The sequence below is a fragment of the Nansenia antarctica genome (genome assembly GCF_963989245.1).
Source record: "Nansenia antarctica genome assembly, chromosome: 7".
In the NCBI taxonomy this organism is placed as follows: Eukaryota; Metazoa; Chordata; class Actinopteri; order Argentiniformes; family Microstomatidae; genus Nansenia; species Nansenia antarctica.
In genome coordinates, this window is record NC_137677.1 from 54,966,856 (window position 1) to 54,991,173 (window position 24,318).

The 24,318-nt window shown below is 44.3% G+C and overlaps 1 protein-coding gene across 1 annotated transcript; it reads right to left on the reverse strand.

Annotated features, from left to right (window-relative positions):
- Positions 1-6,714: 6,714 nt before the first annotated feature.
- Positions 6,715-23,824, reverse strand: hat1 (histone acetyltransferase 1). The gene is made up of 11 exons (XM_080537088.1): positions 23,783-23,824; positions 23,121-23,192; positions 22,836-22,911; positions 21,712-21,832; positions 18,704-18,883; positions 18,284-18,405; positions 17,626-17,730; positions 17,118-17,224; positions 16,049-16,200; positions 14,925-15,041; positions 6,715-7,388 (listed from the first exon to the last, which is right to left on the reverse strand). The coding sequence occupies exons 1-11, from the start codon at positions 23,802-23,804 to the stop codon at positions 7,221-7,223; spliced, it is 1,242 nt and encodes a 413-aa protein (XP_080393214.1). The 5' UTR covers positions 23,805-23,824; the 3' UTR covers positions 6,715-7,220.
- Positions 23,825-24,318: the final 494 nt, after the last annotated feature.

Genomic DNA, 24,318 nt, shown 5'->3' on the forward strand with positions numbered 1-24,318 from the left:
AAATTTCAGCGTGTCTCCTTGCGGCATATGCAGCATTCCTATTTACTTACTAAGCTTGGGTTCAACTCAAAAATACACTGGGAGCTTCACAATGTTTTAGACGGAGGGAACTAGTCTATTTTGAGTGGCATAGTATATAAATACAAATAATAAAATGTCATACTCATACTGGAGGGTGATGGAAGAGAAACAATCCTGTGTATTGACCCACGCTTTTGTTTTCTCATCACTGCGTAGCTTGGTGGTACTGGAAGGTTTACATTTACTGTCAGTGCAAGAGAGACATTTCACCTTCCACGAAGCCTTCCAAACACACCAAACTTTATTTACATCCCATGTTGTTCAGAGGCTCAACATGGAGAAGATTATGTCCACAGTAACATTTCCCTCCAGCCAAACGCAATATCTTAATCACATCTTGTTGTTCTAGTTGCCACTTGACACGGAGCGCATCAGAACATGAGTAAAACAGCATTTGAACTCTGCAAATACTGCTTTTAGAAAAGCCTCTTGTTTCGTAGAGTCAAAGTATTTAAAAATCAACTTTTATTCAATCTGTCTCTTGAGATCTGTCTCTCTAAATGCTAATACGGAAGTAATCTGCATTGCACTACATTTGTATTTCTGACATTTGACACTATATACATATACACTATATATACACTATGTGTACAGCTGCAGGAGACAAGTCAGCCACAGTCTAAACGCAGCGCACAGATCTCCAACCTGACAAGATTACCGAGAGGCTTCCTGTCTCCATGGTCAGATAGCATCTCAGTCTGACTCCTCCTAACTCCCCTCCCATACGCCTCCATCACAACCCCAGATAGTGCTGCACCAATTATTGCCTAATGTGACAGTCTTTAATTAGACAACTACATTGAGCAAGTATGTATCCCTCTACCTCCACAACATGGCTCATTTAAAAGACTAATGCCCGGGGCAGGGAGGGAGGGACTAGACGTACATTTAGTCTTGATGAATAACCATTTGCAAGGAGGCTGTTTGAACACAATTTCTAATATTTCAACTACACTTCCTGGTTGATGTTATCACGCCACATGGCAATGTACCCCACATGAAGTAAATGAAAGCCAAATGTCACTGCAGGTTCAAATCATTAATGACCACACATGTTCAGTCTAATAGCATCTGGTTGTTTGCATTAGTTCAAGTCAATTTAAAAAGCTGAACATTAAACAAGAGGTAAAAAGCCCCCCAAAAAGCTGAAACAAATTAGCACATTGGATGAGGACGACAAAAGGCAAAAAATATTTCACTAAGCTGTATTTCCAGGCTTGGAGTTTGAAATCGGATCTTTATTCTGTAGAGCTGTGATACAGAAAGACAGTGTTTACATTTTCAGCACTACCGACATACATCACTTGTGACAAAAAATAACAAGTTCTGAACTGGAACTGTTCAATCACTGTCAATCATCCTGACTAAATTCGATGCACACGACCACTGATTTTGTAATGTTGTCCTCGTAGAAATCCAGTTGAACAGTACATAGTTCTTGCAATGTTTTTCCTGTTCTAGAACACTCCGTTTGAATGTAATCAACTAAAACTACACCCTTCTTTTATCGATGCAATCACAATAACATATTCAAAGCCGATATCATCACAAAATGTCGGAAGGAGGAACATGTTTAGAATATTTTCTAGACAGATTCTTGAAGAAGACTCCTCAATGTCGGTTTATATATTTAATCAGACAAAGATGTCAACACCCTGTGGGTGGGAATACAGCGTATGAGTAAATACAATTACCAAAACAAGACATACACAACAAGATATAAACAAACATGAACGATTACTGTTAACCACAATCTGATAATAAGATACATATAACTAATAACAGACTTACGTATAACAGGCAAACACGTCCTAAAGAGAGAGGAGAAACAGCGTGTATCCTCGGACCACCTGGCATCCACAATGGCCGCCACAACTTCTCCTAACTCTAACCTCTTAACAGAGAGTACTAAACACATAAACCAATACTATCGCCCCCTAGCGGTCGGGAGTACACTCCACCCTGCATCCCCCCCAGACCGGGGAGCCACGAATCCACGTGGGTCCACGGGCTCAAATCCATTGGCCAGACTCAGCTTCATATCGCTTAGGTGGCCTCCTAGCACGGGCCGGCCGGGCGGGCCGCAGTGGCGACGGCGCAGGAAGAGGTGTAGCGGGAGCCACACCAGCGGGAACTAGGGGCGCGGGGAGAGACGACGCCCCGCCTGAAGGCCCTAGCAGAGAGGGGCCCAGAACAGCAACACGGGGCCCATCCGTCCCCAGCCGGGCGTCACCCTGGGGCACCACTGGACCAGAGGGGGTAGCTAGGGGCAGAGAGTCCAGGGAGGGAGGAGGCAGGGGAGGCGGCGACGGCAGCCGCTGGGTACATGGGGCGACTGGCGTGTAGCCACGGAGGAACCGCCGGTTGCGCAACGTCAGGCGTCCTGAGCCATCAACTCTCACCCGATACTGATCGTGGCCAAGCGACTCCACCACCACCCCAGACCTGTCCCACTTATTGGGGCTCGGGCCCTGCTGATTCTGGATGAACACCCTCTCACCGAGTGCCAGAGGGCGAAGTGGTCTTGAATGAACCCCCAGAGACTCGGTGGTACGGGACATCCGCGTACGAAGGGCATCCTCCTTCACAGCCCATGCCTGACGCCAGAGAGGACGGATATGCGGGTTCGAAAACTTCTCCAGCCTGTTAACGAAGGAGAGCGAGCCTCGAAGGGGGTGACCGAAAATGATCTGTGCTGGTGAGAGGTTGCAGTCTGGGTCGGGTGTGTTACGCAACTGTATCATCGCGCGCAAGAAGCGATCCTGGTCGAGACTGCCCGCCGGGCCACTGTTGGACATCAGAAGCCGCTTCGCAGTCTTAACAGCGACCTCCGCTCTCCCGTTAGACTGTGGGAAACTGACGGAGGACACACGATGCCTGATCTGCCATAGGCGGAAGAAGTCCTGAGTGTGGCTTGCCATAAATTCCGGGCCGCCATCGCTTGAAAGCTCCTCAGGCACCCCAAAGGTCCGGAAGAATGAGCGGAGGTGGCGAACAAGGCCAGCTGCGCCTCCAGCATCAGTCCCGGCCGCAGCGCCCAGGACCTCCACCCAGCCTGAGAGCCGATCCCCGACGACCAGGTAGTGGCGGCCCCCGTAATCAAAGAAGTCAGCAAACACTGCCTCGAACGGGGTGGACGGTGGCGGAGATGACAGAGGGGGCGTAGCTGCCTGTGATGGAGCATTGCGGTTGCAGTCCGCGCACCCGGTCCTGACAGTGCGGATATCCCCAGACATCCCAGGCCAGTAGACTATGGCCCGGGCGTGCTGCTCCATCGCCGAAACCCCCTGGTGGGCAGCATGAAGGTGTCGAAGGACTCTCCCGCGGAGGGATAGGGGAATCACGACGCGATCCTGATACAGCAAGACCCCGTCCTGCGCATAGATGGAGTCACAGACCGGCGACAAACTCACCACGGCAGGGTCATGCGCGTCCACTCCGTCCCCGTGCTCAATCATGTCCAGCAGGCGGCCGAGGCATGCGTCAGCCGCTGTCTCTTGCGCGAGGAGGGGCCAGGAGACGGCGCCGAGCTCCTGAGCATCGACGCAGATGGAAGCCATGAGTGCCAACTCGACAGTGTCAGGCACGCCTGGCGGTTCCAGGGAGAGGCCGCTAGCCGAGCCCGAGGGGGAAGGGTGCCTTGAGGCAGCGTCAGCGGCATGGTTGCTCACGCCAGGGAGGTAAACAATCTCGAAACGCCATGGGAGGGTACGCTGTTTGAGCCTGAACAAGCGTGAGTTTGTGATCTCGTCGAGTGTGCGGTCCCCGAAGATCTTCACCAGGGGCTTGTGGTCGGTGACCACGACGAGATCGTCGCATCTCTTTAGGACGTGTTTGCCTGTTATACGGTGTTGACATGAAGAAGACTCCTCAATGTCGGTTTATATATTTAATCAGACAAAGATGTCAACACCCTGTGGGTGGGAATACAGCGTATGAGTAAATACAATTACCAAAACAAGACATACACAACAAGATATAAACAAACATGAACGATTACTGTTAACCACAATCTGATAATAAGATACATATAACTAATAACAGACTTACGTATAACAGGCAAACACGTCCTAAAGAGAGAGGAGAAACAGCGTGTATCCTCGGACCACCTGGCATCCACAATGGCCGCCACAACTTCTCCTAACTCTAACCTCTTAACAGAGAGTACTAAACACATAAACCAATACTATCGCCCCCTAGCGGTCGGGAGTACACTCCACCCTGCAATTCTGACAGATAACAATCTAGATAACAGATAACAATCTATCAACATGCACAGCAGCACCCACTGATTTATCCCCAATACATCAGTTTCAGCATTTGTGTGCCACCTGTTTAGGTCATGAACTCAAAAATGAAAATATATGAAACCCCCCCCGTCCAACATGTTGTTGGCACAAAAATAATATTTGAATAGGTGCTTCTATTTCACATTTACTCAAACTACAGGTAATTCCACTGAAACAAAGACTATGTCTAAGCGCACTGGCTGAGGCATCTTGACATGTTTATGGATTATGTGAAGTTGGCCACAAGCAGAGTGGTCTCCTGGGACCAGAGTGCCATATAAACACTACCACTTTCATCACATCCTTTACTTGAGCGAATTACCATATCAGCAGCATGATCTCCAATCAGTCTTCAGACCCACAATCATTCTTTTTCTGACACACAATTAAAAGATGTCAAACCTAGTCCTTTTTCCCCCCAATGTTTTGGTTCTGCTTGTCAGCGCATCAAACATGATCTTAAAGAGGTCTCGTTTAGGAGAGAAAGCGACTGGGCCAGGTTCAATGATGATAAAGGAGGCCCAGTGGTCCCCAGGGTATTGTGACTGGGTAGCCGAGAAGCACAAAAGGGTTTGGAACATGATAAGCTGGACAAGGGAAGGGGGCTCCAACATGCTTCCCTTTCACTCTCCTGGGAATCCACCAGCTAAGACGTCGCCGCTCCTCCACACAGGTATCATGTTCATCAGGTTCGTCAGGACTGATGGGCACGGGTCCAAACTCCCTGTCTGTCTAAGTGTAGGGATAGGGAGGCGCCATCAGGTAACAGTAGGAGACAACCTGCATGCCAACAAGTGAAATTAGAGACGTACGTCTAAGTCAATACTGTAGTCATCATTATTATATAGGACCTCAATAATGAGCCTCATTTCTGGTTCATTCAGTCTTTTTATTGAGTTACAGTAAGGCGGTGAGTAAATAAGCAAAGTAAAGGATCCCTCCACAAAAATACATATATTCATAGATGTTATTAGACGTGTGCAATATTACACTTTATGGTCTCTGGATGAGTCTCCGCTAAACATGGTTATTTATTATCATAAATGCCCCCAGAGGGGTACATTTTAACACAGCACATGGGAGAAAATTGCTGTATGTACTGTACTATGTAATACAATAGATTCTGATCAACACCTATCTTCACTTCCTCTCTCCAAAGACAGAATAATGGTCACTATTCTGTTTTATGACTTTTTGTTAGTGTAAAACTGAACCCTTTTTTGAGACCATTGATTTTGTGGGGAAAAAAAAGCCTCCAGACAAACCTTTTGATGTTTCCTGCTGAAAAGACATTGGCTGTCAGGACTGTTCAAAAGCCTTGAATCAACCCGAGCATCATTGTCCCCCAAAATGATAATAACTATATGGTAAAGGACATTTCATGTCTGTGGGCAGGTGCACTGGGACACACAGGGCCTGTACCCTTGTCACTATGGTCTGTATGGCAGTGCTCTGGGGGAGTAATTGGGCTTCTCTAAACAGAACTAGGTGGTCTGGAGGGAGACATGAGGTCCCACAGCCCCCTCACTCTGACAACTGCACTGAGGCCTGTAAACTGTCGGAGCTCTGCCCCTCCCAACAGAAACATGCACCACGGCAACACTGATGTCACCAACCGCCAGCTCCAACAGTGAAGCCCAGCCGTTAATAACTACCCCATCAGTCAGTTCGGACTTCACTCCTGTACATACTGTATGATATTCACATGACATCATGTATGGTCTCCAATAGGAAGATGACACCTCTGGTGGTCACAAGTGGATACAATCACTCCAAATCTGAGCTGGTCAAGTATTCCTTTTTTTAAGTTTTACTTGTTACAACTGAAGTGGGGGGGGGGGGGGGGGTTGTTTATTTTTTCAAATGAACCTTGGGGCCTTGATTTAGCAACAATGTGTGAAAGTAACCAGAAAAGTCTATACATCACAGTGATTTGAACAAGTGGGGTACCGTAGTGGCAAAGAGGTTTTAAATTGAAAACCATAACGCTCATTAGGCCAACACTCAACATCAATGGCAATCAGAAGCTACATTAGCCACAAGAGGGTGCCTGAATAAAATGATCTGTAAATTGATTTGACTAAATAGATATTGTATGAATGCATATTTCGGACCAGTTGAAATCTAATCTCTGTGGCTAAAACTACAATTATTCATCAGGTAATTTCAATGTGGTTATAATAAGCAATAGATTAGGTTTAAAGGTTTGTATCAATGACTATAATACACATTTACTGTATTCTTCAGGAGAATATTTGAATCATGACATTTCAGAATATCAACAATAAAGATGACAATCATTTGAGCAATGTACAAAATCATTTTTATTTTAGTATGAAGGGCTTCAAAACCAACATGTCTTCAGGTAAAAGCTTTGGACAACAGATACAAAACAAAAAAAAGAGAATACTTTTCTGGTTGGCCTTGTGAAAGGAAAGGATTTCCTCTCCAGAAGGGGTGGTGCTCTTATCACCTGTGAATGATTAACAATCACTACACCTCACACAGTGTGATTACACACATGGGACACAGAGTGGGCCTTCCTCAACCAGCTGCAGCCTGCTCATCCTCTACTGTACAACTATCAACATCAGCGGAAAAGAGGAGGACCATGGGGGGATCCATTACCACAGGGCTGGCCAAGCTTATCCACAGATGACCAATGTGTGGGTGCAGGGTTTCGTTCTAACCAAGCAATAACATCAGATTCAACTATTCTGACTCAAGCCTTCAATCAAGAAAAGACTGATTAGCTGAATCAGGCGTGTTACTGCTTGATTACCACAAACATCTGCCACAACACAGGCTCTCTGTGGATGAGACTGGCCACTCCTGGGTTAGAGGGGTAGATCAGGCCTGTGCTAGCCTCTCGATGACTCTCCTGTACTCCCCCAGGACCGCCTGGTAGCTCTTCTCCAGCTCTTCGTGCTGCAGCTGGCTGTCCATCTGACTGATGTGGGACACCAACTCCTCAGGCCTCAAGCACTTCATCATCTTGGTCAGCTCCCTTTGGTTCTTCTGCACACAGAAAAGAACACATGCATTGGTCAGTGTACTGTTTCTGTCAAGTCTGTGGGTTCCAATACCAAACTGATAGGGAATATTATTATGGTTTACTTGTTGTTTTTTTTATTCCACTGACCAGAGCAATTTAATAACTAACACATTATTCCTCATACTGCAGACCAGACTGCATCTCATCAGTGTCTAACACCAATAGTCACAGTGGTGGGGAGGGGAAAGGGTCTGTAATTGAGTCTGCAGGAGTGCTGAAAGGTTCTGGACATGGACCAAGATTCCACACATGTATTTGGGGCCAGTACAGAAACGTGCACACACCTCACTGTGTCGCTCGCGCACACACGCACACACACACACCTCACTGTGTCACACACACACATGAATCAGGGTAAGAGAAGCCAGAGTTGAGCAGAGATGTGTAACCCCCCACACATTCACAAAACGGAGGGCTCTGCCATTCAATTAACTCTTAGCCAAACCTCCAAAGAAGAAAAGAAAATACCCTGCATCTGGCCACCAGATCTCTCTTCCCTGCTCTCCCAAGGAATTCCTACTTCCTTTTTCACCACATACTTTTTTTCCTATTTTTTCCCCCAGGAACTGTGGTTACACTGCTGACAGCAATCCTCTAATGGTGGGTATGCTGGGTTACAATGAGACACAAAAATATAAATTGGCAAAAGCAAGTTGTACATATTGAGCAAGAATTATATACAAATCAATGTTATGTTGTAAAGAAACACAGTGATTCATAGTTTCAATGGACTAGCTTTAGACTTTTTGAAAGATTGCAAGATAAAACTTAAGCTCAAAACCCTTAAGACTAACATGAAACTTCATGAAGCAATTTTAAGATGCTGTAGTCTTGAGTTTTATGCAAGGTTGTGGTAGAATATTACTGTTTGACTGATTAATATCCTTAATATGAAATTACAAGGCTATTTGGCAAGCGGAATTGTGTGTTGCTGTTAGCAAGCTACTTTCACATAAATTACTCCTTCATATCCTGCATAACGACACTTGTTTGAATGGAAGTGAATTGTGGGCTAACAACCATGGATGCACGAGTGTATAAGTCCACACATTTTCATACAACTGAAAAACTTCCTCTGAATCAGAGCCAAGACATGCCACATACATAACAGTAACAATAACTACTGTAGCTCCAAGTTGTGTGTGTCAAATAATAGAGAGTCAAATCTTGGATATTTCCTGTTAGCTATGTAATAATACAGTTACATAATAATAGTAATATCAGTAGAGTAGCGGCATTGCCATGGTTACTCATGGGTTACCGCTGGGACTACAAGGCACAAATTAACTGCAAAAGACCAGAAGATTTAAATGAAGTGAAGTGACCAGGAATCCATTATCCCCCAGTGCCATATTCCAGAACTGCATTCAACCTGGAGTATCCAAGGTGTAAGTCCAAGTACAAGGTGTCAAGTGCTCCGAGACAAGGCAAAAGAAGTTGACGCATCAAGATTAGAACAAGAAATACCTGGAGACAGATTTTTCAACGGTTGTATGGACAGATGAAATAAGAGTGACTCTTGATGGAAGGAAAGAAGAAATAAGTCCCAGAATTACTAGTACATTTATTCACATTCAGCATAAGAACGACCATAACAGTAAATGTATTCATATTCAACATAAGAATGAACATAACAGTAAACAGAACTGTGTATGCAAACAGACTGCGAGAGCCCTCTCCACCACAGGCAGGTTTTCAATCCAGCGGTGGCCACAGAAGGACAAAGGGAAGACTGTAGATTTGGTTACAGCACTGTAATCTTCCCTCTTTGCTGGCGCATTGTAGAACAATGTGTGCATTGCCTTCAGCAGCTTGTCCGGCTGCCACAGAGTCCACAGCTCCCCACGGCAACAAGCCTCCACACTGTTCTGCATGCTCTTGCTGGAGAAGCTGGAGAATTTCCAGTTTACATTGGGCCCATCCATCAAGATGGACACCAAGCTCCTCAGTTCAAGTTGTTCCACACTCCTGACAACAACAAAAAAAGATTTAAAAACAGAATAGATGACATTTTGCAGGCCTAAGCAGGCCTGATTTTAATAAACATTTAATGATCAATAATATGATTAGTTACTTTGACATAGCATTGCTAATGAAAATAATCGATGAATGTGACAATTTACTTTACAGTTGTTTACTTAACTTACATTGTCATTGTTCTATATGCAACTGTTATATGCAACAGAACAGATCACACAGCATTGCTAATGAAAACAATCAACAAATGTGAGTCTAAAGGGCTCTGCACACAACGTGCGATTTCTGTTGCGCGTCAACATTCCATTTTGAAGTTTGAATGGAAGTCTATGAGAACATCGCATTTCAACACACACGGCCCCGATTTTAATCGCATGGCGAAAATTCGATTCCATTCATTTTGAATGGGACAAAGCACACGGCGTGCGAGTTTTGTCGCACTGTCAAATTTGTGCTTTTTCCCATTCAAAATGAATGGAATCGAATTTTCGCCGTGCGATTAAAATCGGGGCCGTGTGTGTTGAAATGCGATGTTCTCATAGACTTCCATTCAAACTTCAAAATGGAATGTTGACGCGCAACAGAAATCGCACGCTGTGTGCAGAGCCCTTAACACCAATACTTGCTAAATAAATATAAACATTTAATTTCATGACTTACTTTGGCATGTTCATGTGCATGTCCCACTTTCATCGAACATCAGGACGAACGGACCGTTGTTTACTTTAGAGACAAGGTCTCTCTTGATGTGCTCTGCTATACTTTGTCTCCACCGCACGTGAATGTTTTCGCGATATCGGAATCTGGGAACATGTTTTTAAACAGCTCACCAATGTCATCGTTGCTGTTGATTGGTATTTAGCGTCCACAGCACCTCCCCATTTAGGGTTGACAGACACAAACGTTGTGTGATCATCCCCGATGTTGCATGAGCTGTTGTAGCAGAGGCGCACTGGCACTCACTTGATGCTCCCGAAGAAAAAAAACATCCACTTTATTTTCACGCTCTGTAATCGCTCCAACACCACCACCATTCACTCTCATTCGTCCCATTACGTCATCACCTGCTAAGAGGCACGGGTGATGTTGTACCAATAAACATAACAACAGTGTCTAAACATGGGCTAGAACTCTGTGAATTATGATTGACTTGTCCCGCTAGCAAGTGGTCACTACACACGTCCCCCCAGAATTCACAAGACACGCACCTGGGGAACGCGTGGCATGAGGTGGGGATCGGCAGGAAGGACGTGGCCTTGTCCAGCAGAGCACTCCGCTGTTCCGGTGCTGAGCAGGGCGCCGTAGCACAGGGAAGGAAATCCCCCGGGACCCGGAGGGGTTGGCCGTGAACCAGCTCAGCAGAGGACGAAAGGAGGTCCTCCTCAGGTGCAGTACAGAGTCCCAGCATCATCCAAGGAAGTCTGTCGACCCAGCCATCGCCCCGGAGAGCAGCCTTCATGAACCGGTGAAAACGTTCACACAGGCCATTGGCCTGTGGGTGATGAGCCTTAGTGTGGTGGAGGGAGACACCCAGCTGCTGGGTAATGGACGTCCATAACCCGGAAGTGAACTGGGCCCCCCAATCAGAGGAAAGGTCCGAGGGGACACCGAACCGGGCGACCCAGGTGCCGATGAATGCACAGGCCACATCAGCTGTAGTAGTCTCAATCAGTGGGACGGCCTCCAGACAACGGGTGGTCCTGTCCACCATAGTCAGAAGGTGAGTGTACCCCCTGGAGGAGGGAAGGGGCCCCACCCCGCCAGATCCACGTTGACGTGGTCAAAACGCCTTTCAGGGACCGTGAACTGCTCCAACGGGGATTTAACATGCCGACGGACCTTCACCGGTTGGCCTGCCACGCAGGTCCTGACCCAACCCCCAATGTCAACCTTCATACCGGGCCAGCCAAATTTCGGCGCAATAAGGCGCTGCGATGGTATGCGAGAGGCTATGTACGGCCTCGAAAACTTGTCATCTCCACGCATGTGGAACCACTGGGCACGAATGCGCCATAGACACATCACAAAGCAGCGTTGTGCCATCGTCACTGAAGGGGGCGTCCGCCAACTGGAGGCTAGTAACCTGTCCTGTATGCCCGGATGTCCGGGTGCGAAGACTGATCTGCAGCCATACGGGCGTAATCGATGCCAAGGTGGACAGCACCGATAGTGGCACAAGAGAGGCAGTTACCAAATCCCCTTGACCAGCTGTTCGTAAACGGCTCCGACGTAATAATCCGAGGCATCAGTTGTCAAGGCCATGGAAGCCTCAGGCACAGGGTAAGTCAGGATGGTTGCACTCGCAAGGGCTTCCTTAGTATCCAAGAATGCCATTGACATGTCGTCAGACCAGGCGATGACGTGCTTGGGGGTCTTATCCTTGAGAGCCCCATATAGGGGGCGCATCAGGTGGGCAGCCTGGGGGATGAATCGATGGTAGAAATTCACCAGCCGCAGGAACTCCTGCAAAGCCCTAACACTGGTAGGGCGTGGGAGCTGGATCACAGCGTGACTGAAGAGTAGACGGAGGTGTGATAGGTGCTCCGCCTTGGACGTGCTGGTTACCAGGATATCGTCTAGGTAGACAAACACAAACGATAAGTTGCGCAGCATGGCATCCATCAACCTCTGAAAGGTCTGGTCGGCATTCTGAGGCCAAAAGGCATCCTCAAAAACTCAAAAGGCCCGAATGTAGTTATAACCGCCGTCTTGGGGACGTCCTGAGGACAGTTTAATTGTGGCTGCGTCATATGACAAAGAGCCGAATGTCTCAGCGTTGACGAGTCTGCGGTTCCTTAAGTCTACCAGGAGGCCGTTGGCGCAGAGGACGTCAGCGCCTAGGAGGGGAGTAGACACCTTAGCCAACACAAAATCCCAGGCAAAGCACACCACAGTGCGCTTGCCAAATGTAGGAATTGCACTGCCATTGGCAGCCGAGGGCAGGGCCCCGTTTTGCCGTTCTAAAGTCTATTGTCGATGCAGGCAGCACGCTCACCTGGGCAGCCGTGTCACACAGAAAACGGCGGCCGGAGACGTACAGCAAGCCTGCAGGATGGCCGACACTCACGGCTGCTAATGAGTGGCGGCCAGTGCGTTTCCTGACGCACTGAAGTTGCATGATGGCAGGCACTTCTTAGCTTCGTTACCGAAAAGACCGTAAAAGCACAACCCCGCCGGCTTCACCCGGCAGGCCACAGCGGTGGCGGAGATGGAGTGGTTGGAACCCATACTCAATGGTGGCGGCAGCCGTTGCTGCATAACACTTCTTCCCAGCTGAGAAAAATATATTCGCTTCCCTGGCTAGCTGACGAAAGTCTGATTTGATAGAATTAGCCATAGAAAAACGAACCTGGTCTGGCAGGTGTTGCAGAAAAAGCTCTTTAAAAAGAAAACACGGCTCGTGGTCACCAAGCAGAGCTAGCATGTGGTCCATCTGTTCAGAGGGTTTTGAGTCGCCGAACCCAGGGAGAGAGAGGAGCTAGCGTGCACGTTCAGATTCTGACAGACTAAACGTATCTTTAAGGTGTGCCTTCAAGGTACCATATGTTATGTGCCGGTGGGTTTTCAATAAGACTCACCACTCTCGCTGCAGTTGAGTTGGTAAGAGCTGCTACCACATAGTAGTACTTGGTGTTATCCGCTGTAATATCCCCGAGGGCGAATTGAGCTTCAGCCTGTGCAAACCATGCGTTGGCATTTTGTTCCCAAAAATCGGGCAGCTTGAGTGGAACTGCGTTACTTGACATGTTCAATAATCTCAGAAAATGTTCGAGAGAATATCAGGATCACCAATGTAGGAGTGACAGCAGTAACAGGACAGACATAGTCATTTTGCCAGTAGAGAAAAAAACATCCACTTTATTTTCACGCTCTGCATTCGCACTGACAACAACACCATTCACTCTCATTCGTCACACTTATATTACGTCATCACCCGCTAAGAGGCACAGGTGATGTAGTACCAATAAAGTGTCCAAACATGGGCTAGAACGCCGTGAATTATGATTGACTTGTCCCGCTAGCAAGTGGGCACTACAGTATCAACTTCAAAGTACTCCTCGCATACAAAGCCCTCCATAGCCTGTTCCGCCCTTACCTGACTGACCTTCTCCCCCATCGCCCTACCTGTACCCTCCGATCCTCATCCACTGTTCCCCTCACTGTCCCACCCTCGAAACTCAAAGGCTTTGGAGACCGCTTTTTCACGAGTTGCACCCCGACTCTGGAATTCTCTCCCCCAGCCACTCAGAGACTCACCCTCCACTTAAATTCCAACTCAAAACCTACCTGTTCTCCCAGGCATACAACCTTCCCTACCCTTAACAATCTCCCCTAACCTTGCCACCCCCTCCCTCCCCGGGACATTGTTTCCGGCACCTGTTTGTTAATACTGTGTTATATGTACTCATGTTATCTGTCGCTTGTCGTTTCCCTGTTTCTGTGTACCCATACTGTCAGCGTCTTTGAGTCCCTGAAAAGCACTTTATAAACATAATGAATTATTATTATTACCATGTGATTCTAAAGCCTTTACCCCCAATGTTCCTTAACACGCTTTTCTCCAACCAGGTAGTGTTGAACTTACATCCCCATAGTTCCCCACAAAGGTACAAAAGTTACGATTTTAAGACTTGTTTGCGTCACGTTGTGAGAATTTCTCCTTAACGTTGCCTAGCTCAAGCTTGTTTACTACCTGTGTGTTCTCCGAAAAGTTTTCCCCGGGGGCTGCAATGCTAATGTTTATTGGTTCCAGTTTATTTTTCCATACTATTGTTAGGGGTGGCGGGGCGGAACTGATAGGCCAATTACCATACTGCTCACGTTGCAGACCGGAAGTTTCCCCCAAACACATTTAAAAGTGATGTTGTCGCAACTTCCTAATCCAATACATTTTTAAGACCAAATGTATGACTTTTTAAGACCCCGCGGGAACCCTGATCAAGGATGAGCTAGGACTTTTTAGGGTTGGAAGATACTTTCTGGAAGATACTTTCTTCAAGCAGTGGTACAGGAAGAAGTCTGCAGCATTCAAGAAAGCCAAGATCTTTATGCAGGATAATGTTGCATCACATGCATCGAAGTACTCCACTGCTTGTCTAGCCAGCAAAGGCCTTAAAAATTACCAAATAATGACCTGGCCCCCTTCCTCACCCGACTTATATACTGTTGAGAACTTGTGGGCCCTTCTCAAATGTCAGATTTATAGTGAGGGAATACACCTCTTTGAAGATCATTTACGCTGTGGTTGCTGCTTCAGCGACAGTTGATTGTGAACAGATCAAGAACTGACAGAGTCCATGGCTGGAAGGCTCAGCAGTTATTAAAAAGAAGGGTGGCTATATTGGTCAATTTTTGAAAGGCCAGAAATGTAATTGCCATTTTACGTCAGTTATTTCATTACACTTCCTCTAAAGATTTAGAAGAAATATTTGTGTACTTTAGTTGCCTTATAATTGTACACATCATGAGATGAACATTCTAGCAGATGGTGATTTGCCTCGTTCTTAGTTGACATACTGTACCTTATATGGGCCAAAGAGCCTCTTTTTCACTTCCAAGCGGTATGCTTTTGATTTAGTCTCATCACTCATGTCGGTCATCCTCAGGCGAAGGATTTCATACACTCGTCTTGCATGTTTCTGAGGGGGCAAAAACAAGAGAAGGTCCAGGTTGTTAATGCTTTCTAGGGATGCTCCGATTTATCGGCCACCGATTTAAATCGGCCGATTTCACTCCAAATGACTCGATCAGTGATCGGCAAAAATGGCCGATCGCAAAAACCGTTTCTTTTTTTTCTTTTCCCTGGGGAAGACAGATAACTGAACAGAAAACATAGGAGGACGTAACAGTATGTAAACCATGAAGCCACGTTTATGATGTCTTTTATACAGCCATATCGACTGACTTGGGCTTCAGGCCCTAACTGGGTGATAGGCCAGACTTTTACTATGCCATAAAAATGGGTCTGCGTTTGCTTGGTGCCTAATGGATCAAAACTTTTGTCTAAAAAGCAAAAAATATGTAGGCTATCCAGTCAGTAGGCCTACAGTTATGTATTAAAAAAAAAAATCGGTATCGGTATCGGTTGATCTTGAGGAAAAAAATCGGTGATCGGTATCAGCCCCAAAAATCGGAGCATCCCTAATACTTTCAAGAAACTATACCATCTACCTCCATGAGGACCTATTGAATATGGAATAAAAGACTGAGCTAATTCCTAAGGTGGCTTCAGGTTTGGTTGGGTTACTCAGGATCATCTAGTACATAATGTTCAATGTAGACCAAGCTTTACGAAAGAGCCACAGTGATGTGACAAAGTAACCATTTAGTCTCTCTGTGCCATGGACATCAGGCTGTGATAATTATCTACAGTACATGCAAGGGGACTCAGAGAACTGCTGATATAATTGGGACTGCTAAATAGTGCACTGCTAAATAGTGTAAGAGCAGCAGGAGAAATCCATTCAGGGACCAAATGGGGTGAGTGCCAACCTCTTAAGATATAATGGACATTTTTCCCCGTTTAGAATCGAGCCTTATGAGTTAATGAGTGAGTTTGACCATCAATAGTTTTCTGAAAGGGAAAAAGGGTTGGTTAAGATTTCCCCCCCCCCGCCAAAAAAAAGGAACTACTGTGACTGTCTACCTTGTTTATTTTCAGTTTGTCCCGAGCCTCTGAGACCATGTCTTCGCTGAAGCCCAGAGGCAGCTTGTCTTTTGAAAATGAAGGCAGTTCTTGGCAGAGCTTGACCAAGACGAAGTCTCTCAGCTTCACGTAGTTCTCTGAGGGGTCTTCAGCTGAAATATAAATCATCATATCACAAGACAAAATAATTACACAAACTTACAATTCCATGTTGAAAGAAAGGCAACAAGTTATGTTGTAGGATTATTCAAAGAAATGTGATGTAGCCACAACTCACTGAGCAACCAAACGTGTGCAGGGTTTCAGTTTCAATAAGGCTTGTCCACTGATTCCATCCTGGCAGAGTAAAATAATTCTACCATTGTTGTGGTATGATTCTGATACCATGTTGCTAGCCTATTATGCTAGCTACAACTGCTTGAAGAGACATTTCCAATCTCTACATCAGAGAATTCAGTGCAAAGCAACAGTGAGAGGATTTAAACCCATGGGATAAGACATACTCCTAGCAGGAGCATTCCCTCCATGTCTCTTTTCAATGTAGAGAAGTTTCACATACAAATAGAGTGAGACAGACAGTGTTCACAAGGAATAATCCAAAGGCCGTTGAATTAGCACTTAAGCACAATTAGGGATGATCTCTTTCTTCAACTGTCTAGCCAAAATGGGTATTTTAATGGTCTTGATAATAATGAAGCTTGTGAAAATCTATTTGCTGTAAATGCCTGTGCCAAAGCCTGCCATCTTATTCTGCAACATAGATGTTTCTTTATAAATGCTGTCAGTTTATATATTGTATTTTTGTTTTGCATACATGTGTATAGATTTTGTATGGTATATAGAGATAGATACAAATGACAGATTAGGTATACTATTTATAGTACTGCAGGACTAAGTACCAGTACAAGTGGGACACCATCTTTTGTTTAAAATGAGCTTCAGAGGTGAAAGATAAAAAATATGATTTCAGTTTCATGTAAAATATCAGTGTAGTATCAACTAATGAGTTGTTGTACTGCCTACACACACACACACACACACACACACACACACACACACACACACACACCTGTAATGTCCTGCACTTTAGGCAGAGTAAAGTAGAACCTGTGTACTGCCTCCAGCAACATAGCTCCATGACCCTCTCCTTGGAACGTTGGCAGGATCAGCATTTGACTGGTTTGATGAAAGACACAAGACACATTTAAACATAAATAATTAAATAAAATAATAAATAAAAAGGCTCATAACCAATTCAAAATAGTGCGGAATCGGTACAACTAACTAATTGGCATCAAGGGAGAAGCTCTATTCACTTTGATTGTAACAAACGCAATAGATTGTTATCATGTCATGTTCATCAATACATCAAACAAAATGCTTATTTACAGCCAAAGCCTTTTTCTTTAACAGATACCGATCACTTTGCCTTCAATATGAAACAGAATGGGGTTGGATGGTTGGATACATAAGCCAGTAATTTGGGACTTTTTAGGACAAGGAAGACAGAAATGTATAATTTTCCTCTCCTTTTTGGTATAAAAGAATGGGAAGGCACGTGCTACCCTAGCAATTACCTTACACGTGGTCGGGTTTTGTCTGGGTACACATAGTAATTATAAACTGTCATGTAGCCAACAGTTGCGAAGAGAGTCTCCCCATCCTTATTGTACTTCTCAAATCTGCAGATAAAACACAAAGGCAAGCAGGTCAATTACAGGCACACTCCCATACGCCATCCATTTTATCCTCGCCATTCTCTTGCCCCCTTTTTTCAGTGTCAGCATGCTGGAGTAGCCAGGCCCGATTGGTACACCTGCCACAACCTGAATACATTATGCACTTAATTGGAGGACTGCAACTTAGAAGAGGAGAGGGGGGGTGCAGAGGGGGATAGAGCCCCTCCAAAATCACTTCAGTCTATTTGCCCGTTGTCAGGATTAATAGGTGCCAGGGTAAAGAAAACACTAGCAGAGGCTCTTTTTTACTGTTGGAGACGTCATTCAGTGTTTCAAAAGACAACAGGATTCAATTCAGCTCTGCCCTGGAAAAATAAAACTGAAAAGGACTTCGGACACAAAAGAGGCTCTTGCCAGATCAACAATTCTTCTATATACAGGGGGAAAATATAATCAAACTGGCTTGGTAATTGGTGGCGAGCGCCTCAAAGGGGGCCATTGTTTTTCAATGACAAGGGTTCGGGGGAGAGTGACGTTGGTTAAGGAGGGCACTCACACAAGAAAGAAGTCCCAACGATCGTCGTCCACGTCGATGAAGCTGGCGCCCTCGATGAACCACATGAGGAAGGTCTGCAGACGCTCGTGGTACTCTCGGAATCCCGGGCAGGAGAGATCAACCTGGTGTACAGATGCAATATACCGTCTGAGGAAATGCTTTGAACGCATCTGATTGTATGCATGTTCTATTTTGTGTAATGCCAGAGCTAAGTTATGTACGTACAAGATCAATTTCCTTTGAGTGGTCAATAAAATAATCCTATCTAATATATTAATGAACTGACAAATAAGCAACCGACCTCCTTTACATCAAATCAATGTGCAAATCATACAGATTGCATGGCTAGTACTGATATCTGTACAATCATACAATAAAGGCAAACAGACATGCTTCAGAACTAAGGGGTAACATCTGTACCTTGTGAATCTGATACATGAGATCTTCACCCGCCTCCTCGTTGTGGACTTCGTATTTGTGAAGCAGGGTGCCAAAGGGTTTGAAGTTGGCCTCTTTCTCCAACAATGAGATGAAGTCGTCCGTGTTGCAGCTGAACCCAGCAGGAATGATCTCCCGGATCTTCCCTTCAACATCATCAGGCTGTGCAGAGAAAATAGTGTTTACTGCGGCATGACACACAAATAGCATCTTGTAGGAGGGAATTTGGGCTGGTATTTACATGCATAGAAACGTTCTTCTTACAATGTATTTTATGTATGTACGTATGGTCAGTGAAATGTTTGCCCTGAGGAAAGAATTATATTCTAATTTTAGAATACATATACAGAAGGTGCTGTCTTTAAATACGGAATACAAGTGACTAAAGACATGAAAAATACGGTTTTGACAAAATCTATCTATAGAGGACAGAATGTAGCAATCAGGAAATTTAAACAATTTTAATTTAGTCCCTTCCACTGCATGTGTAATCGCTAACAAGACATAAATAAGTTCCTATTGTTCTGTCATTAGGCTATGCTTCAGTCCTGATTGATGGAGAACACGAGGAATTAAAGAGGAAGAATACATATTTTTTGTGCCACAAAAAGGAAAAAACATTAGGCAATTAAGACTGTCAGCTGAGCTGAGAGGAAAGCACCCCTCCCCCCACCTCACAACCCCTTGGTGAAAGAGCACTTAATTCAATACATTTACTACTTATGTTAAACCATGAATATTTGATGAAGTCCCCACAATAACACATTGCTGCTTCTCACTGGGCAATAAAATTTAATGAATTGATCTCAAGTTAACAAACCTCGGGCATCCATAATAGGCCTCTCCTCTAATCCTTGGTGAGTGAACTCAATCAAATGAATTTGCCCCCACGTTTCAAAGAGCCTGGGGGGGACAAAGTGCCCCTCCTCCTGGACTTTTTACTCAGTAGAATGTGTGGTTGGTTCAGCTGTAATGTTTGCATTGTATCCATTTCCACAAGGATTGACATGAGAACACTTTGTATTAACTTGCTAAGCAGCCCTTTCACACCATTTACATGCATGATGGGCATTTGTTCTGTACCTAGACTCTTGCTGCTCGGCATTGAAAACAGGGAAATGAAGAAGGCCTGAACAAAATGCACTACAAAAGGCTAATACAACACACTGCTAATTCCCCTCCTTTCAGACATCAGCTAATATCCAACTGGAAGTAATGCACCTGCAGCTGAATGCCACTTCACCATTGTAATTGTTCAACTGCATTTCTGAGGAATAAGGAGCATAAAGGACCATGGACAAACAAGTAATATTGTCCCATCCACTTTCCTATATACTGGACGCTAAATTGCACAACCCCACAGAATAAAGGCCGTAGTTCAGTTTAGATATGACTTAACAATGTATCTTAAGAACTTTTTGTTAAACATTAAATGCCTTTTATCTTCAGGAAAGAATTGCCAATGTGTACATATCTATTTAGTGTGGTCTAAATGTTACGGTAGAAATCCTGAGACAGAACATTATATCAGATCATGTTGTCTTTGCAATTGCTGAATTTTGTTCTTTTCCATTTCCAACAGCAACCCCCCTATGGAATCAGAACACTGAGACCTGAGGCACACATGTCTGTTGGTCAGGTTTATTTTATGTGTGTATATATACAACATCATATATATATACACACACACACACACACACACACACACACACACACACACACACACACACATAAAAGATCTCCATTAGCAGTATTTTTGGCACCAAACCAAGTCATCCTGGCCTCCTTGACACAAGACAAAACATATTATTTCACTCCCAATATTTCATACACTAACTGACGGCTGCCTCTGATTTCTACAAGCTGATACAGTACTGCCCTGGGAGGAATAATAACACCAAAACAATGTCCACTGTATGAAGTCCATCATTATAGTGTTTGGCTGGTTTAAGGGTAAAGGTGATCACTAACAAGAGTCTCCCATTAGAGCAGCAGCTGCATGCTGAACTCTGTCCCACAGCTCCCCTCCTCTCTGACTCTCACCAGCTGCACTGCAGCCAGACACAGCAAGCATGTACTCACAGACAAACACTCTTCAGATGCAGTCTGAACTCTGCTGCACCCTAACTCTCTACCTCTACACCAGCTGCGCTACCCTTAACGAGGTGACCACTTGGGCCGGGGGGTCACTACGCTGAGCATTCAGTCCTGGCAGGCAGTCATCATCATCATCACTGTATATTCTTCAGCCTTTCATCTAAGCACCATTTAACTTGTCAAAAGAGACTAGCCCTTCTATAATGTTCAACTGACAATACAGAAGAAGAGTAAAATAACACAACAACAAACAAACCAAAAAAGCAGTCTACTGAAAATTATCTTGTTGAAATAATGTATTTTAGTACAACTAGAGAAAAGGTATTTACTCTTTATTTTCATAGATTTCGATTCAAAAATCTAATAGTTACTTCATCAGAGTAACTGCAAATAGAAACTTGCAAGATATCAAAACAAAACAACCAAAATATTGGGTTGTGGTTCAGAACTGGATATTGAGTTCATTCTGGGGACTTATTCCTAACTTCAGGGGTACATTTCTCTCCAACCCGCACTTACTGGATACCCCACCAGGATGAATTCCACTTCCTGCTGACTCAATCACAGAGCTACTAAAATCAATGCCTGAGCCAGGACCCCCCCAAAACAAAACCTTTAAAAGGCCTTCCCTCTGAGAAGGATAGGATTAGTGTACTCACTATGGTAGGCTGGGATTAGTCTGACAAAACATGAGATCTCTTACATATCCGCTACACAATAAGACCACTCAGAGAGCCCAGAGACAATCTCAAGGCGCAAAATAGCCCCTAGGATAGACAGCAGTTCATCCCTATTCAAAGCAGGCCGGGAAACTGGATAGGCTTCACAAAAAGACACAAGTGGACTAGAGTCCGACATCTTATTATGTAGTTGAATCAGTATTTCAAATTTACCTCCATGCAGTCAAATTCCTCAGTGACCTTAGCTGTGTGTTTCACTTTGAAGAGGGTACTCAGGTTCCCAGCACTGTAGTACAGCTGTATCTGGAGGCCTTTGTATCCAAAAGCCACCTCACTGACAAGAAAAATAGAAAGGGAAAAAGGAGTGGGACAATCTGTGTTATAAATCAGAATATTTGTGTGCGTAAACATTCTTGCTTTCATACGTACACAACATTTTTACGCCAGTCCTACAAAATAGTGAAAATACCACCGCTCATCCGTGATCAGACTTTGCTGAGGTGCTGGAACTGAAGAGTGTTAATAGAGTGCAAAATAACAGCATCCGCACTCAAACACTGTGCAAAAAAAACTTAGTTTATTGCGAGCTTTTCGGTCATAGACCTTCTTCAGGCATAAAGCAGACAAGTGAATGCAGTGGTATAAAGGGTTCAAACAACATCACTTGATTTAGCCAATGGACAACACCTGTGTCAAATTTCACCTAGTGGCTAGGCATCAAGGGAATTGTAGTCGTAGATTTAGTGGACTACAATAGAAAAAAGGGGGGGGTGATGTTGACAGGAGGTTATGCCAGAGAGCTTTTTTGGATCCATACCCTAGGGCCTAGAATGTCTACAACCCCTAGGTCTAAATTAGGAATTCAACATGAGTGTTATGCTATGAATAAATTACTTTAGATGTTCTGTGCTATATGATGGCTACTGCCTGATGTCTGCATGTTTGTAGCACTTCTGTTGAATTTTGTATATATATTGTAAATATTTGTTTTTGGTGTTTCCTGTCTCATGAACACTTGTCGTGTATGTTTTTGTAGTGCACTAAATCTAAGACTACAATTCCCTTGATGCCTATTGCCTAGCCATTAGGTGACATTTTTGACAGCTGTTGTGCATTGGCTAAATCAAGTGATGTTCTTTGAACACTTTATACCACTGCATTCACTTGTCTGCTTTATGCCTGAAGAAGGTCTATGACCGAAAGCTCGCAATACACTTTTTTTTGCACAGTGTTTAGGTGTGCGGATGCTGTTATTTTGCACTCTATTGATACTCCAGTCCTACACAGATTTATAAATGACCCCCCCCTGATGTTATTGGCTAAATCAGGACACTCACTCATCACCATAACTCTGATGGCTGTACTCTGGGTGGAATGTTGTGCTTTCATCTTCTACATCCTCTGGAAAACGGACTGAGAGAGATGACGGAAATTGTTAAATCTTTGAGCAAAAGAGAATACACGTAATTCAACCTAGCTAGCAAAGACTGGATTGTGACACACACTCACAAGCTCATTGTCTGATTACGTACTGAACGTCATACTATGCATCATACTGTGTCTCAACAGCCAAGGGCCAAAATGACAACAAATAACATCTATAGAACTTGAATGAAACAAACCTAGCTTTAAACATATGGCTTCATTGGTGTCACATTTGTACTCTGCCAGCTTCTTCTCCATTGCATTCATTCCTGTCAAGTGAAAATAACAGATCATCATTTCTTCTGGACACAACAGAATCATCCATTCTGAGTTAGCTAGCTAGCCCTTGTTTATCAGTCAGGACATTTGACAGTAAGCCTATCTTGTTTACACTGCTAGCTTGATAGCTAGCTAATGCAAATGGAAGCTTAGTTTGAGCCACTACTGCATAACATTAGCTAGCTAAGAAGAGTACATCTGTCAAACACACCATGAGTTAACTAGCTATGAACACACATCACACATAGCCTACATCACACATACATCCACATCATATCATATCATATCATATCATATCATATCATATCTCATATTTGCTATTGGGATGAGAAAAGTACTTGTCTTTCCTGCATATTAGTAGCTAGCAACCTAACATGCAGGCTAACAGGCTAAACCAGCTAAACTAGCTAGCTTGTTGTTGTCCAGGCAGTAAGAGTTCTGAATGTCCCATGACAGCAACAGTTACCTCGTTCTCACATTCAAACAGAAGGTACAACTGTCGTAACACACTATCATAAACGATATAACATTACTTTTATGAAGTTAAACCATTTATATTTTCATTAATTTTGTTACTTACCCGCCATTTCTGCACACGGCATCTGTGTTGTCACAAGCTGAACACCCGCGGAATGCAGAGCACTTCCTGTCTGCCCACGTGTTTCCGCCGCAGCTAATCTAGACGGAAGAAAACCAGTTGTTTTGTTTTCCCATTTCATGAATTGTGCTGAAATATCTTTGATCATGGTCATGCCAGAGAGGAATCTGTAATGTCAGCTGTTACAGTCTTTAAATTACTAATTAGAGTAGGCATTTTGAAGGAATCTATAACAAACTAACAAAGTTATCTTACTGGAAACTATAATAACTGGTTATTCTAGAAACTAGGGGAAGTAGTATACATACAGGTAATTCTTCTGATGCAGCCTAATATCAAGATTAAAATCTGTCCATGATAAGAAGATAAGAAGAATTAATTCATATGCATGGTAAAGGGATAGGCGGTACAATATTAGCAATTAACAATCAATTAACACAATTGTGACAAGAGCTCCATAAGATCAATTGTTGAAGCGTTTGAAGGTTTACAGAATCAATTGAAATATATACTTAACA